A 15,448-nucleotide genomic window follows, 5' to 3' on the forward strand; every position below is an offset into this window, starting at 1 on the left:
TGATATTAATTGAAATTCCTAGTCCACTAAAACAGCATATAATGGATTTAAAGTTTAAAGAGTTTTCTTGAATTAGAAAGCCCCAGATAACACTTTGGACACATGAGGAAATAAATGTGATTATAGATTAGTCACCAAAGGCACATGGTAGGTGAATCTCCAAACTCTCTATTAGAATTCTCCACTCTTCCAGACATAGTTAACTTACAGAACAAAGAAACCCCGATCCTGGTATGGTGTCCAGTCCCAGCAGAAGTCTGGTGATAGAAATCATATAATCTTTCACAAATGACTGCAATATAAGCAGAATATGTATAGATTATGTATGTAAGGTATAGAGAATAATGAGGAAGGTGAACATATGAATATTTCTGAAAAATTTATTTCAATCACTTCTGCAAAGCCTCAATAAAAAGAGATAAAAATACATTTCAACTTCTTAAATAGCCATTAAAAGTTAAGCTGATCCTAAAGAAATATATGAAATACTTGTTATTTACAGATAATATGTATGCTGACATTGGCTCATTAGACATTATGCTAACATTTTATATGAATTAAAAATAAAATAAAAGTCTCTAAACTGAAATAAAATGGTGAAATTAAGAACTATTAAAATAAATACTTAAAATATTTCAACCAGTCTTTTCTCTAAGATTAAGCTGCCCAATGGTAAGGCAATATCTATTTACAGATGTCCCTTTATTATTTTTTATTACATGTATTCTTTTCCAAGCTACTCATGTTAAAATAGAATCTCTTTTTAAAAGATTCATATTTTCTTAAAATAACAGTGTCTATCACTTGATAATAAGAAAATAAAATATGGTATTAGCAATTGTGTACACATAACATCATCAAAAGCCATCCATAGGAGTGAGATGCAGCTGTCTAACACACACTAGGCTCTGGGGTCTAATGCCAGCATCCACAAAGAAAATCATTCCTAACAGTTCATATTTCATTATAACCAACCAAAATTCTAGGACATTATAAATTATTTTCTACAATTTTCTAACTCTGAAATTCTTTAGTTAAGTATTTTACAAAACAAATAGTAAAATAAAGTTACAAGTTGTAGCTAGAAAAAATTTAAGTGAAATGAATTAAGTTTACCAAAATAGAAATGAATCTAATTTAGCAAATAACATTTGCTATATCATGGGGTGTTTTAAAGTTATATACATTCAAATGTGGACATATGCAGTATATATTGGATTTAAACTGTGATATAATTCTGAACTTAAAGTGCTATATTTTTATCTACATATCAGTGTATAAATACGGGTTCATGGGTGCCACAGGCTTCCTGGGCAAGTCAGCGGGAAACTTTGGCAAGGGGCTTCTTTTCTACTAAAATGTAGGTCTCAGAGATCAAAGTATTGTCCCCAAGTTTATCCACAAGCACCCCACCAATTACACCATCTTGTCAGCCCTAATTCAAAACTTTCAAATTCTAATTGAGGGTTTAGGCAGAAGTTTAAACAAACATCTAACTTTGGTCTCTTGATAACATGAAACAAAAGTCAAACCAAAGAAGACTTAAAAACTGGTCTCTGCTAGAATTTGGGAATCACTTATATATACTATCATATCATCTACAAAGAACAAAATGTTGATTTCTTGCTTTCTAATTTGTATCTCCTTTATCTCCTTTTCTTGCCTTATTGCTCTAGCGAGAACTTCAATTACTATATTGAATAGATATGGAGAGAGTGGACAGCTTTGTCTTGTTCCTGATTTTAGTATATTTTCAGGTCTGAGAACTTGATGGCAGATCATATTTGAAAAAGTATTTTTGAATAAAATATTTCAAATCAGCATTTATGTAAGTAAATATCATGAAAGCATACTAAATTGTTTCAACTCAACTTTTAAGTTAAAAATTCAAAATATCACTATCACTTATTTTTACTTAAAATCTAAGTGAAATATAAAATAAGCATTTTGAATGAAGAAGAGAGATCGTATACCTGGTAGAGAAGCGTATCCAACATGCTGATGCTGAACACTCGTCCCGCGGCAAAAGGCAGTCGAAACATAAAGGCCAGGTTAGAACCTCGTTCTCGCTCTTTCTGTTCAGAACCAGAGGGAAAAGCTGTGAGCATTTAGATCTTATGCACTGCTATGGGGGCAAATTCTCTTGGCAAAAATACTTTTTCAACTATTAATAATAATTATGCCCCACCTTATTTTATTTTTTCTTTTTGTTTATTCTCTTTATTCTTCTCCAACCTTATTTTATTTCTTTTTGATGGTTACAAAAAATGGGTTTTATAGTTTTTGCTAAACAATACTAAAAAACAAGATTATTTTTCCATTTTGAAGGCAGGTCTTGAATTATTTAATTTTGATCCATTTATTTAATTTAAAAAAAAGGGAAAAGAGATCATGGGCAATAAAAAAAAAAAACTAGCCCAACCCTACCCCCAAAGCTCTAGCCAGTCACATGAGCATCACCCATGTCCCACTCAGTGCCTGATATCTTACAAGCTAATGACAGTTTGTATGTGCTTAGCCAATGAGCAGAAAACCTTGAAAGAATTTTCAAGTTTGCCTGGTTTTACTAACCTGCTGAGAGCCAAAACTGGTACTTGATGTCCCTGCACCTCCAACCTTATTTTAAAATTGATTTTGTATGTTTTTGTTAGTGTACGTACATGTGTATGCTTAAAAATGAAATTTTAAATATCATTTTAATCTTCATTAATAGCCCTTCTGAATCTATTGGGCCACCACATAATTCAGAATGTTAACCTCTTCATGTGTAAGCATTTATTCTTGCTGCAATAGATGACATCCTTCTACCATGTGCCAGCTCTGAACAAAAATGTGTGCCTTTACCATCCCCTAATACTGAGCAACTTGACCTTGGACTCCTCATACTCCACAACTGAGAGAAATAGGCACATCAAAGATCTCTAGGCCGTGGCACATTGGAGAAGCATATTAAAGAGAAAAAGTTACATCACACCCCATTATTTAATTTTACTTCTCTTTCTGATCCTCAGGATCTCTCTCTCACACATACTTAAAGAAAAGTTCCTTTATGTTTCCAAAAGAAAGTTTATGTAAATGTAAATTTACAAGTATACCATGATGCTCAATATTTTCTTTAAACATAACTCTACTGTTATTTGGATGGTGTGGTACAAACTTGTGAGGTTGAGGCAGGAGGACCATCCTGTTATACAGAAGACCTTGCCTCAAAACAAAACAAACCTCTATTATCTTCCTACTAAGGACAGAAACAAGGAGAAAATGTAACATGTAGTAAGTGAAAGAAAGACCAGCCGGGCGGTGTTGGTGGTGTTGGCTTTTAATCTCAGCACTTAGAAGGCAGAGGCAGGTGGATCTCTGTGAATTCGAGGCCAGCCTGGTCTGCAAGAGCTAGTTCCAGGATAGGCTCCAAAGCTACAGAGAAACCCTGTCTCAAAAAACGAAAACAAAAACAAAAAAAACAAAAAGAAAAGAAAAGAAAGACCATAAGAGAGAAAGCTAACAAGCTAACCTTATGTTTGCCACTCATTAACTTCAAAAGCACTACTTCTTTGCTGCAAGCTTTACTAGTGAAGACAGATACTTATGTGACTAAAAAACCCATTTCTTGAAGAAACTGAAGACCCCATTTTTAAGGTAGCAAATTTCAGGGATCTCAAATAAGAACCCCTCATATTCTTTTCTTTAAAATGAGTTTGAGGCTATTCTGCATGACCATGATCATAAATCACACAGAGAGATGTCCAGAAAAGAACCTGCAACCACAGTGGCAATAGTTCTCAACTTATGGATTACAACCCCTCTGTGGTCACAAATTAGAGACCTTGAATATCAGATATATGCAATATGATTCACGACAATAGCAAAATACAGATATGAAGTAGAAAAATAGCTTTATGGTTGTAGGTCATTACAACATAAGGAACTGGATTAAAGGCTCACAGCATTAGGAAGGTTGAGAACCACTGCACTATGGGAATCAGTATGGTGGTTTTTCATATAGCGAAACAATAACTTCATTAAAGTTCTTCTGTACCATGTGTCATGACCAATCTCTAAGTGAACATAACAGAGAGGTATTTGCACCTCCATGTTCACAAATTCGCTGTTCACAAAGAAAACAAATATACTTTAATCCCAGTACTTGGGAGGCAGAGGCAGGCGGATCTCTGTGAGTTCGAGACCAGCCTGATCTACAGAGCTAGTTCCAGGACAGGCTCCAAAACCACAGAGAAACCCTGTCTCGAAAAACCAAAAAAAAAAAAAAAAAGAAAAGAAAGAAAGAAAACAAATATATTGGGATGTCCAACAACAGGTATGTGGCTCAAGAACATGATTGCACTCCAGATTTTCTCCTGCTTACTCATTGTGTCAGTAAAGAACTGAGCTTGGGACTTTAACCTTTTTCTCTTTGATTTCTAATCAAAGCCCCTATACTCACTTTTATGTTTAACCTTAAATCCACTCATGAGTTTAACCTGAACACCACTAGGTCAACTTAGCTCATCTTAGCTCATGAATACCCTATCATAAAACAGTAACCTAACTAGTAAATCTTGGGAAAAAAAAAAAAAAACTAATTCATCAATGAAAGAACATGGTGACTTCCTCCATAATCTGCATATCTACCAGATTTTCAAAAATACCACTAGTACAGTCTTCTTTTATTTCTCCTGCTAAACTGTACTCCTTTAACACTAGTTAGATCTCAAATCTGACATTTTCTAACCTCAAGTCTTTGTTACCACAAGACAGCTCCCATGCACTGCTAGCTAATCTGTCTTTCTTGGCAGCTCAGCATCTGATTTTATATTGAGTACATTTACCCTATAATTAGGCTTTTATAGACCTGCCTGGAGAATACGGAAGCAGAGATTCATAAATAAGAAAAACTTTCCTCATTCACAAAATCAGAAATATTCTCATCTTTAGAATGTGTTGTCAAACGAACTTAAATCCCCCACCAGGTTAGTGGGTTAGTGTGGAAGTTCTCAGGTATATCATGATTTCTTTGCACAGGTTAATCCTGCTAGACTATTTTCCAGTTTAATCACATTATTTAAAATGCTTTTCCAAATTTAAGATTGGCAGTGAATTCCATCTGTTAAAATGATAAAAATGTAGTGCACTATGGCATGGCTCAGTGATCGAAAGAATCATGTAATAGGGTTTGGCTCAAGTGATGCTGCTCAGGTGTTGCATGACCTTGAAGACAGTATTTAGTATTTCTGCTCATGAAATGAGATTGTTTTGGCATTCTTATTTCATTGTGATTGCGATAAAGAAAATATCTAAAGATATTTTATAGACAGCAACTAATTAGACAAAATGACATTTTATCACCATTATTTTTTAATATATTAAAGTCTTAAAGACTTCATATCTTTCTTCTGGAATGTCACTTCCCATGATTTTACTGCACAGGCTCAGTTGCTATTGTAACACAACTATTACTTCTCCACAGAGCCTTTTTTGTGAGCTTTAAGAAGGCCTTCCTTCCCTAGTTACTCTTGAAAATGACCTTCCACTACTTGCCTTACACAATTGAAATCTATAATTCCTTACTTCCTTTTTTAAAGGTGTTTATTGATAGATGTCTCCATTAGACTCTTTGTCCCATGACAGCACACACCATATGCATGCTTCCTAGTCTTCACAGTCATGTAATAAACTGCATGTGGCTTACATGTGGACAATGGAATTATTTGAGCAACTGAATTGTTGCCTATTTAGTAGCTGCCTACATCAAAATTTTACTAAAGATATTAACACATTTAACTTTCATAATCGCAAGCAAGAAACTAAAAGGAAAAAATAAGGGATATTCAATGTTTCTGTTTTCTCACTAGAGCTACTTAATGGAGATCTGAAGATATTAAGGAGTGTACTGTTAATTTCTATTTTATAATGTTCCCTTTCTTTATTTTTCCTTGCTTTGTATTTTATAAGACATACTAGCTATCTCTATAATTGCTTCTAACACAAACATACTATTGTAATCCTGTTAAAAACCATAATGGTGGTACATGAGCCATCTTTCCTAGGCTTATTAATTTCTCAACCTTTGATTGATAAACTACCACTCCTCTACTACAAATGGAGATCATCACAGAAAACCACATTGTAGAGGTCAGTGGATCCTGGTAATCCCAGCCCCAACAGATACATCCACAACACAGCTCCCACCCACATAGAAAGCTCTGGGAACATCACAAAAGAGTTGGAGAAAAGATTGCAGGAGACAATACCAGGAAATCTGAGGTGAAACTGTCACTCTTAGAAACGGCTGAATAACCAAGACCAGAACAGTGGTATTATTGATGGACATGCTAATGTTGGGGGGGGGATTTCATGGAATCCCACCTTTCAACAAAGAGTTAAGCTAACTAATGACTGTTGAAAGAGGGAGAATTAGACTTTCTTTATTATCCAATAGAGTGGTCAACTGTGAAACCATAGAAACACAAATACCAAAAATGGTTGTATTTACATATTTGTGCACATATATGTTTGTGCATATATATGCTTATATGTATGTAAAAATAATAATAATAATAAAGAAAAGAAAGAACTGTCAATTTCAGAATGAGAATCATTGGGAGAAACATGGAAAGGAATCAGGAAAGGGCTGGAGGGAGGAAAGTAAAGGTGGAAAGTAATGTATTTCTATTTTCATTAAAATGTTTAAGAAACAAACATTGAGCCAAAAATACTCTAGTACTTCTGAAACGGACATATAATTTAGAAGTAGAATAGTTGCCTATCTGACATAAGGTCTTCAGTTCCACTCCACTAACAGAAAACACTCCTTTCTAACAGAATCTAGTATTCAAATGAATCATCATTGATGACCTATTTTCTTGATAAGCATTTATCTAAAGCACTTTATGTAAGTCATTGTTTAACGATTTAAGGTGATTTAATGCACTTGTTCCCACCTATCTTCTTATTAGATTTGTGATCATTTGTGCAGATATCTCGGTGGAGACCTCCAATTTGCCACGCACCGTGCCCCCGTGTCTGTGCTCTGTGCGCTGGCACCCAGTTCGCGAGCTTCTGGTAAGGGGACTGGAGGTTAAAATACACAAACACACAGACAGAGAGACAGCGACACGGGTCATCCTTGAATTCCCCAAGAATGCCCCCTTCATTGTGTTCAGGGGCAGATTATATAGAGATAGCCACGCCCCAGCCAAACCCACCAGAAACCACTCTCCTGCCATCAGGAACTCCTGAAGGTCTCATGATCAGAGCAGCTGTAGGCACTCAGATCAGGGGATTACAAGAAATTGAGGATCTGGGGTCTCACTGCTCCCAACAATCATGTACACATGCCTTTCTCAGAACAAGAAATTTATTCTTGAATATTTTGTTTGCTCTTTGTTCACCCAAGACCATATGGAATGAGATTACAAATTCTTAGATGTAAAGGAATAGCTTGGGAGGAAATGTAAATCAAGACTCATTGGAACAAATTATTGGCTTCTGTATCCTCTTTGATACAATTCTTTGACATGCCTTCATTTCTGTTCCTGACGTCCCTAACTCTAGTAGCTTTTTAACATTTACCTATGCAATTTCTCTTAAAAGAGCTTGCCCTGAAAAATTCAAACTGTAACAATCGGCCTTATCTTTGACATGATTATCGCTTTCTAGATGGCTCTTTTTTCATTTACCTCTTTAGCCTTCTACTTCAGTCACTCTTTTTTATGAAGTTCAAGATAAATCTTGTGGCTAAACTCTGTCTCTGTAAAAATCCCTTCTTATTTTTTTTTTCAACACACTTCTCTGGTTGGGGAAACAGCTCAACAAATAAAAGCATCTGCCTTGAAGCCTAACAAACCAAGTACAATTTTAGTTCTCAATGGTGTAGGAAGAGAGAACAGACTACAAATTATCGTGTGACCTCCACCCATGCATGTGCATGTGTAGTGTATGTCCATTATTCAAATATATGTACATATATATGTATGTAAATATGAATATAAATATTCAAATATATAAATATATATCTTCAGTCGCATAGTACCACCTATATAATACATACTACAATATTGCCTTGTATTAAACTAAATTAATACCTCATCTATTTTACCAGTCATTTCTTGCCCAGAATTCTGTTTTAATCATCACAAGCACCCTGCCAGCCTTCATTATCTCTTGTCTGAATAATTGAAATTACTCATAATACATTTCATTATGCTACAGTCCTTCTTTTTGATAAGTACAGAGTTATAATATCAGTTATATAAAATCATAAATCTGATGGAATCACTTTCTTCATGTCCTTAGACAAGCTACAGCTCTTTTTTATCCATGGAGAAAATTCCAAAGCCAGAGTTTGAATAGCCAGTTACCAGTTTCATCCATCTGTCCAGGTTGGCTGCCTAGGACTTCTCAGTGACAGCTACTGAGGAGCCAAATAGATATCTGATTAAATTCGAAAATTCCTTCATTGCATCTGGCTCCCAACATACCATGGAAAACATTCTTCTCCTACAGAACACATTGTTTCCCATAGCCTCCCATGAGACCTCATATTGTCTACAATGCCTCGATGTTCCCTAAAGTCGAAAGTCCTGCATAGGAAACTATTCTGTTAAGTGTGAATAGTTGGTATTTATCATTTTCTGACTTTGTTTTATTGACTCTTTTAAGGGAAAATAAACCAATGCCTCTACGGCAGTCCCTTTTAGCCTACATGCTTTAAATATGTGAGCAAGTAAAGTCTTGAACAACTGCTTCAATCCTGATGAGAATATGTAATATAATCAATTTTCTTACCTAGGCAGAAGGCCCATTAATTCAGTAAACTATTCTTTAGTGGTGCTATTATATTGTATTGCAAACATAAAACTAGTTGGCAACATCCATCGTATTTATTTTATCTAAACCTATCTTAAGAAACAAGGCCCGGACTGGAGAAATGGCTAGCAGCTAAAAGCACTGGCTGCTCTTCCAGAAGACCCGGGTTCAATTCCCAGCACCCACATGGCTGTTTTAACTGTCTGTAACTCTGGTTCCAAGAGATCTGACACCTTCATACTAATGTACACAAAGTAAAGTTACATTAGTTTTTAAAATGTTAAAAAAAAAAAGAAGCAGAAGCACAAATGGCTAGAAATTATAAGTTAGAGAGAACTAATACAAGTATAAATACAGAGAGGTCTCATTTAGACGACAAGAATTTATCAAAGCTTACTAAGATTTCAACATTTAACATGAATGAATCTTGTTGTCTATTTATTGTAACAATGGGACATTATAGGTCAACAACTCATCAGGCTTGAAAGCATTTTATCTCTTGTAGGTTTATATTTTTCTCTATGTGATTCTCAGTATGAATTAATGAGATTTGCCCAAACCAAAGACTTTCAATTTTCCACATCAGAAGACAAAATACTAAGTTATCAAGAATAACTATAAGCTCATTATTGTACACGTGACTTGAATACATAGAAATTACATCAAAAATTGTTTTAAAAAGCAAAATGTGTTTAAAGAGTGCATGTTAAATTATGGGGAGAAATACCAATAATAATGGAGTACTTGCTTAATGGCTTGGGATAAAATTTCCTAGAACAACTGACAAATACTTAACAGACAACTATTGTGTATTTGGATTAAAATGGGTCTCTAGCATGAACTGTCGATGGATGTAGGGGTCCAAACTTGCAGAAATTCATACTTTCTAAGGAGAAACTGGGTAGCAGTGTCATGTGATGTAAGCATGAGAGTGGCGATGTTGTCTTGTGTGAAATAATAGAAAAATTGAGATTTAAAAGAGAAGTTTGCCTGGTAAGCAGACAGAAAGAGTACATCATTTCATTTATCTTTATTATCTAGGATAACAGAGTTCAGTTATATTTCATTCATCGCTGTGAAGTTTTTTTTATTATTATTTTTATTCTTTTTTAATTAAAATTTCCACCTGCTCCCCGTTTCCCATTTCCCTCCCCTCCTCCCAAATATTGCCCCCTCCCCCCAGTCCCCTCCCCCTATCCCCACTCCTCTTCTCCTGCCCTCACACCATTCCCCCTCCCTCTCGATACTGAAGAGAAGTCCAAATTCTCTGCCCTGCGGGAAGACGAAGGTCTTCTATCTATGTCCAGGAAGGTGAGCGTCTAAACAGGCTAAGCACCCACAAAGCCAGTTCATGTATTAGGATCGAAACCTAGTGCCATTGTCCTTGGCTTCTCATCAGCCTTCATTGTCCGCCATGCTCAGAGAGTCCAGTTATCCTATACTGATGAATATCTTGCATATCACCTTAGAACCTTCATCTGGCGATGGATCGAGGTAGAGACAGAGTCTCAATTTGGAGCAACGGTCTGAGCTCTTAAGGTTCAAATGAGGAGCAGAAGGAGGGAGAACATGAGCAAGGAAACCAGGACCACGAGGGATGCACCCACCCACTGTGACAGTGGAACTTATTTATTGTGAGCCCACCAAGGCCAGCTGGTCTGGGACTGAATAAGCATGGGTTGAAACTGGACTCTCTGAGCTGTGAAGTTTTATAATTTACTTTTGTTTTATATGAAAATGCAAACACACCCATACACCATGTATGGCTCCTCAAACGCTGCAGCTCATAAAAGAACTGCAATGTTGAAATATCAGCAAGCCTGAAAACAAAATAATTTGCAAGATGCAGTTACATCACTGAAAAGAGATGATGAATGACGGCACTGGAATTTTCTAAAGAAAAAAATATAATTCCCACTAGTAGAAACAGGGACCACTAAGGAAATAATATTGACATAAGAATTAAAGTAATAACTCCAATAATTTTAACACAAGTGTAAGTATATGTGAGATGAAAGGCAGTGAGAGGGGAAAAAAGCAAGAGATCACCTTACTTACATTAACCATTTTGTAACCATTTTGCAAATGAACTAACATTGAGCAATCAATGTGATAGAATCAAATATAGTATTCATTAATGCAAAATGAATGTAATGGTGGGGTGCTTGTGGGGATGAGTGTTCCACAGTGCAAGTGCAGGTCAGAAAATAACTTTCAGAGTAGATTTCTGTCTTTCATCTTTGCTTGGATTTTTGGAATCAAATTTAAGTCATCAGGTGTACACAGCAAGTGATTTATCCCACAGTGCCATCCCACCAGGCCTATAAATAATATCTAATGTATGAATTTTTACAAGATAAAATATTGATGATTAGTGGTGGTATGGCCCTTTAATCCCAAGCAGATCTCTGTGAGTTCAAGGTCAGCCTGGTCTACAGAGAGAGTACGATGATATTCAGAGCTACATAAATAAACCTTGTCTTTAAAAAAATGCCAAAAAAGAAAAAGAAAATAAAAGATATATGATCTTTATGAAAATTACAAAAGAAAATGGACTACCAAAAATTATCAGGAGTAAATATAAATGACTTCTTGATAAGTCTAGAATATATTGTTTTGGGCCGGGCGATGGTGGCACACGCCTTTAATCCCAGCACTCGGGAGGCAGAGGCAGGCGGATCTCTGTGAGTTCGAGACCAGCCTGGTCTACAAGAGCTAGTTCCAGGACAGGTTCCAAAACCACAGAGAAACCCTGTCTCGAAAAACCAAAAAAAAAATAAATTAATTAATTTAAAAAAATAGAATATATTGTTTTAAAATGATCTATAAAACATTATTTCAATTTACTCTTCTTTAACACTTTAAAACATTGGTAGGTTATAATGACATAGGTATATAATATGATTTCTTTATTACTGTATTGCATCATGAAGGTATCTAATAAAGGATTTCAGAGATGAAAATTATTTTCAAAACAAAGGCTATAATTGCAGATGAGTATAACATTGCTTAATCATTAAGAATAACCTTGTCGGCGTTGCCGCCGCATCTCGCTTGCCGAGCTCCAGCCGAAGGAGAAGGGGGGTAAGTAAGGAGGTGCCCATACCATGCCTCCTACAAAGCAGACTGCTCGTAAATCCACTGGTGGTAAAGCATCCAGGAAACAACTGACTACAAAAGCCGCTAGCAAGAGTGCGCCCTCTACTGGAGGGGTGAAGAAACCTCATCGTTACAGGCCTGGTACTGTGGCACTCCGTGAAATCAGACGCTATCAGAAATCCACTGAACTTCTGATCCGCAAACTCCCCTTCCAGCGTCTGGTGCGAGAAATTGCTCAGGACTTCAAAACAGATCTGCGCTTCCAGAGTGCAGCTATTGGTGCTTTGCAGGAGGCAAGTGAGGCCTATCTGGTTGGCCTTTTTGAAGATACCAACCTGTGTGCTATCCATGCCAAATGTGTAACAATTATGCCAAAAGATATCCAGCTAGCACGCCGCATACGCGGAGAACGTGCTTAAGAGTCCACTATGAGGGGAAACATTTCATTCTCAAAAAAAAATTTTTTCCTCTTCTTCCTGTTATCAGTAGTTCTGAATGTTAGATATTTTTTCCATGGGGTACCTAAGTATATGACTGCAAGTGGAAAAATAGGGTACAGAAATCAGGTATTGGCAGTTTTTCCATTTTCATTTGCGTGTGAATTTTTAATATAAATGCAAGATGTAAAGCATTAATGCAAGCAAAATGTTTCAGTGAACACATTTCAACAGTTCAACTTTATAACAATTATAAATAAACCTGTTAAAATTTTCTGGACAATGCCAGCATTTGGATTTTTTTAAAATAAGTAAATTTCTTATTGACGGCAACTAAATGGTGTTTGTAGCATTTTTATCATACAGTAGATTCCATCATTCACTATACTTTTCTAACTGCGTTGTCCTACATGCAAGTACATGTTTTTAATGTTGTCTGTCTTCTGTGCTGTTCCTGTAAGTTTGCTATTAAAATACATTAAACTATAAAAAAAAGAATAACCTTGTCTGTGTCCAGTTTCATGATTTAACTTGAGTTAAAGTGCATGAATACAATTTAAGAAAATGCCTCATTCTTAACCTCTATAAGGCCTGAGAACACTATTCTCTCAAAATATTAAAATTCAGAAAATGCCCAAGTGTTCTCCTCACAGAGAACAAGTTCTGCTAACATCCCCCTGTAGGTCTGACTGTGCCCAAGATCCACATCAGGGATAATCTGTGTCTAGCCCAGACAGTGGGAAAGCCTGAGCTCATATATAGAAACACAGCTTTGTATGGTGCTATTTAATTAAACGTGTATACTAAGGAGACTAGCCACTATTGAAACACATCATGCTTTGTTCATATGCTGAAAAGGAACTAAATGAAGTGTGGAGAATGCTTAATGAGGAAAGCAGTACTATGTAGTTACCTTACTATGTCAATTTCTGTAACTGTCCTCAGTGTATGACATCTGATACCTGCTCTGAGCACTGCCTTCTCCATCCAACTCCAGGGCCTTCTAGGGCAGGAATACATGCAAATTAGACATCTCTGTGCCAATGAAAACCAGCCCTGTCCTGACCTTATGGGTCTGGCAGAGGATATGAACCCTGGATTCTCAAGATTTGGTGCTTACCTTGGTTTTATTTGTCATTATTTTAAAAGGTGTCCAGTGTGAGTAGCAGCTGGTGGATTCTGGGCAAGGCTTGGTACAGCCTGGAAAGTCCCTGAAACTCTCCTGTGCAGCCTCTGGATTCATCTTCTGTGACTATAGCATGGACTGAGTCTGCAAGGCTCCAGAGAATGGACTGGAGTGCGTCGCTTATATTAGTGTGGTAGTGTTACCATCTACTATGCCGACACTGTGAAGGGCTGATTCACCATCTCCAGAGACAAGAACACCCTGTACCTGCAAATGAGCAGTCTGAGGTCTGAGGATGCAGCCATGCATTAAAGAGTCACCATGATGGGTTGAAACTGGACTCTCTGAACATGGCGGACAATGAAGGCTGATGAAAAGCCAAGGACAATGGCACTAGGTTTCGATCCTAATACATGAACTGGCTTTGTGGGAGCTTAGCCTGTTTGGACGATCACCTTCCTGGACCTAGATAGAAGTGGGAGGACCTTGGTCTTCCCGCAGGGCAGAGAATTTGGACTTCTCTTCAGTATCGAGAGGGAGGGGGAATGGAGTGGGGGGAGGAGAAGAGGAGTGGGGATAGGGAAAGGGGAGTGGGGGGAGGGGCAATATTTGGGAGGAGGGGGAGGGAAATGGGGAACGGGGACAGGTGGAAATTTTAATTAAAAAAGAATAAAAATAATTTTTAAAAAAAGAAAATTTGTTTATAAAAATTTAATATACCTGTGTGTTCATATTCTTATTTTTAAGATGTATGGTTTAGTTTTATTTCATGTGTGTGAATATATATATATATGTGTGTGTGTGTGTGTGTGTGTGTGTGTGTGTGTACTACATGAGTGCCTGGTGTCCACAGCGACCAGAAGATGGTCTTAGATGGTTTTGGAACTGGAGTGACGGAGTTGCTCAAGTCACAATACTGGCACTAGAAACTGAACACAGATTCCTTGTAAGGGCAGCAAGCTCTCCTAACAACTTATATATTTCTCCATCTCCTGTTTCCAGAGTTTTAAAATCTATCTTTTTTTTTCTATTTTAGTCTTGATGTGAAGCATCAATCATTAATATGCTGTCTCTTAGATTATAGTACTGTATAGAAAATGAATTTGTGCTTTGCAAAGCAATAAGAGAATGAAATCATGAAAGAATGGAAGTGTTAATTAACCTAGGAAAGAAATAGATGGGAACTAGCTTTCTAAAAATAGCTTGTCTAATATGTACATATATAATACATATATATTTAAATCAACATATTTCAAAGATATTTGTCAGCCTAGGTTGAACTTTTTCGTGAATCATAAAATTTGTCTTTTTGATCTGTAAGCCTATCTACCTTCCTCCTTCTTTCTATCCTATATGCATATCTGTGTTAACAGATAATTAAAACTCTTTAAAATACCCATTGTATTTACTTGTTTAATCTATATTTAATACATATTTTTCAAGTTTTTTACCATAATATATTTTATGTTAATTACATTCAAATACTAAGTGATTTAAGGTACCCCTTTTGCTTAATAATACATATCTCAGGTATTCAAATATAGGCAGCCCTATAGAAGTGCTGGTTTATGGAATAAAAGTCAGTTTGGGTGAAGATGACACAGTGGTGTCTATGCATCACCTGAAAGCCAGAGGGCAGAAATGTCCCCCAGGCTAGGAACCACAAGTCAGAACAGGCTGACAAATATGAAAAGCAGAGAATAGCCTGCGATTTTTTTTTTTTTTTTTTTTTTTTTTTTTTTTTTTTGGTTTTTCGAGACAGGGTTTCTCTGTGGCTTTGGAGCCTGTCCTGGAACTAGCTCTTGTAGACCAGGCTGGTCTCGAACTCACAGAGATCCGCCTGCCTCTGCCTCCCGAGTGCTGGGATTAAAGGCGTGCGCCACCACCGCCCGGCCCTTAGCCTGCAATTTTTTAAAACTGATTTTTATTGAGCTCTATATTTCTCTCTGCTCCCCTCCCTGCCTCTCCTCCCCCCCCCTTC

The 15,448-nt window shown here is 36.6% G+C and overlaps 2 protein-coding genes across 4 annotated transcripts in view; one reads left to right on the forward strand and one right to left on the reverse strand.

The window, feature by feature from the left end:
• The window catches only part of Kcnt2 (potassium sodium-activated channel subfamily T member 2), a 367,931-nt gene that overhangs the window by 29,181 nt on the left and 323,302 nt on the right, over positions 1-15,448 (reverse strand). For 2 of the 3 annotated variants that reach the window (XM_057769358.1, XM_057769359.1), the window contains exons 23-24: positions 1,974-2,075; positions 209-292 (exon numbers count right to left, since the gene is read on the reverse strand). In XM_057769358.1, the coding sequence (XP_057625341.1) occupies positions 209-292; positions 1,974-2,075 (186 nt within the window). The remainder of the gene's footprint in view (positions 1-208; positions 293-1,973; positions 2,076-15,448) is intronic. The other variant, XR_009057124.1, reaches the window with a different exon arrangement.
• On the forward strand, positions 11,913-12,417 carry LOC130874280 (histone H3.3A-like). The gene has a single exon (XM_057769360.1). The coding sequence runs from the start codon at positions 11,913-11,915 to the stop codon at positions 12,321-12,323; it is 411 nt and encodes a 136-aa protein (XP_057625343.1). The 3' UTR covers positions 12,324-12,417.

The sequence above is a fragment of the Chionomys nivalis genome, chromosome 5 (assembly GCF_950005125.1).
Source record: "Chionomys nivalis chromosome 5, mChiNiv1.1, whole genome shotgun sequence".
Taxonomy (NCBI): Eukaryota; Metazoa; Chordata; class Mammalia; order Rodentia; family Cricetidae; genus Chionomys; species Chionomys nivalis.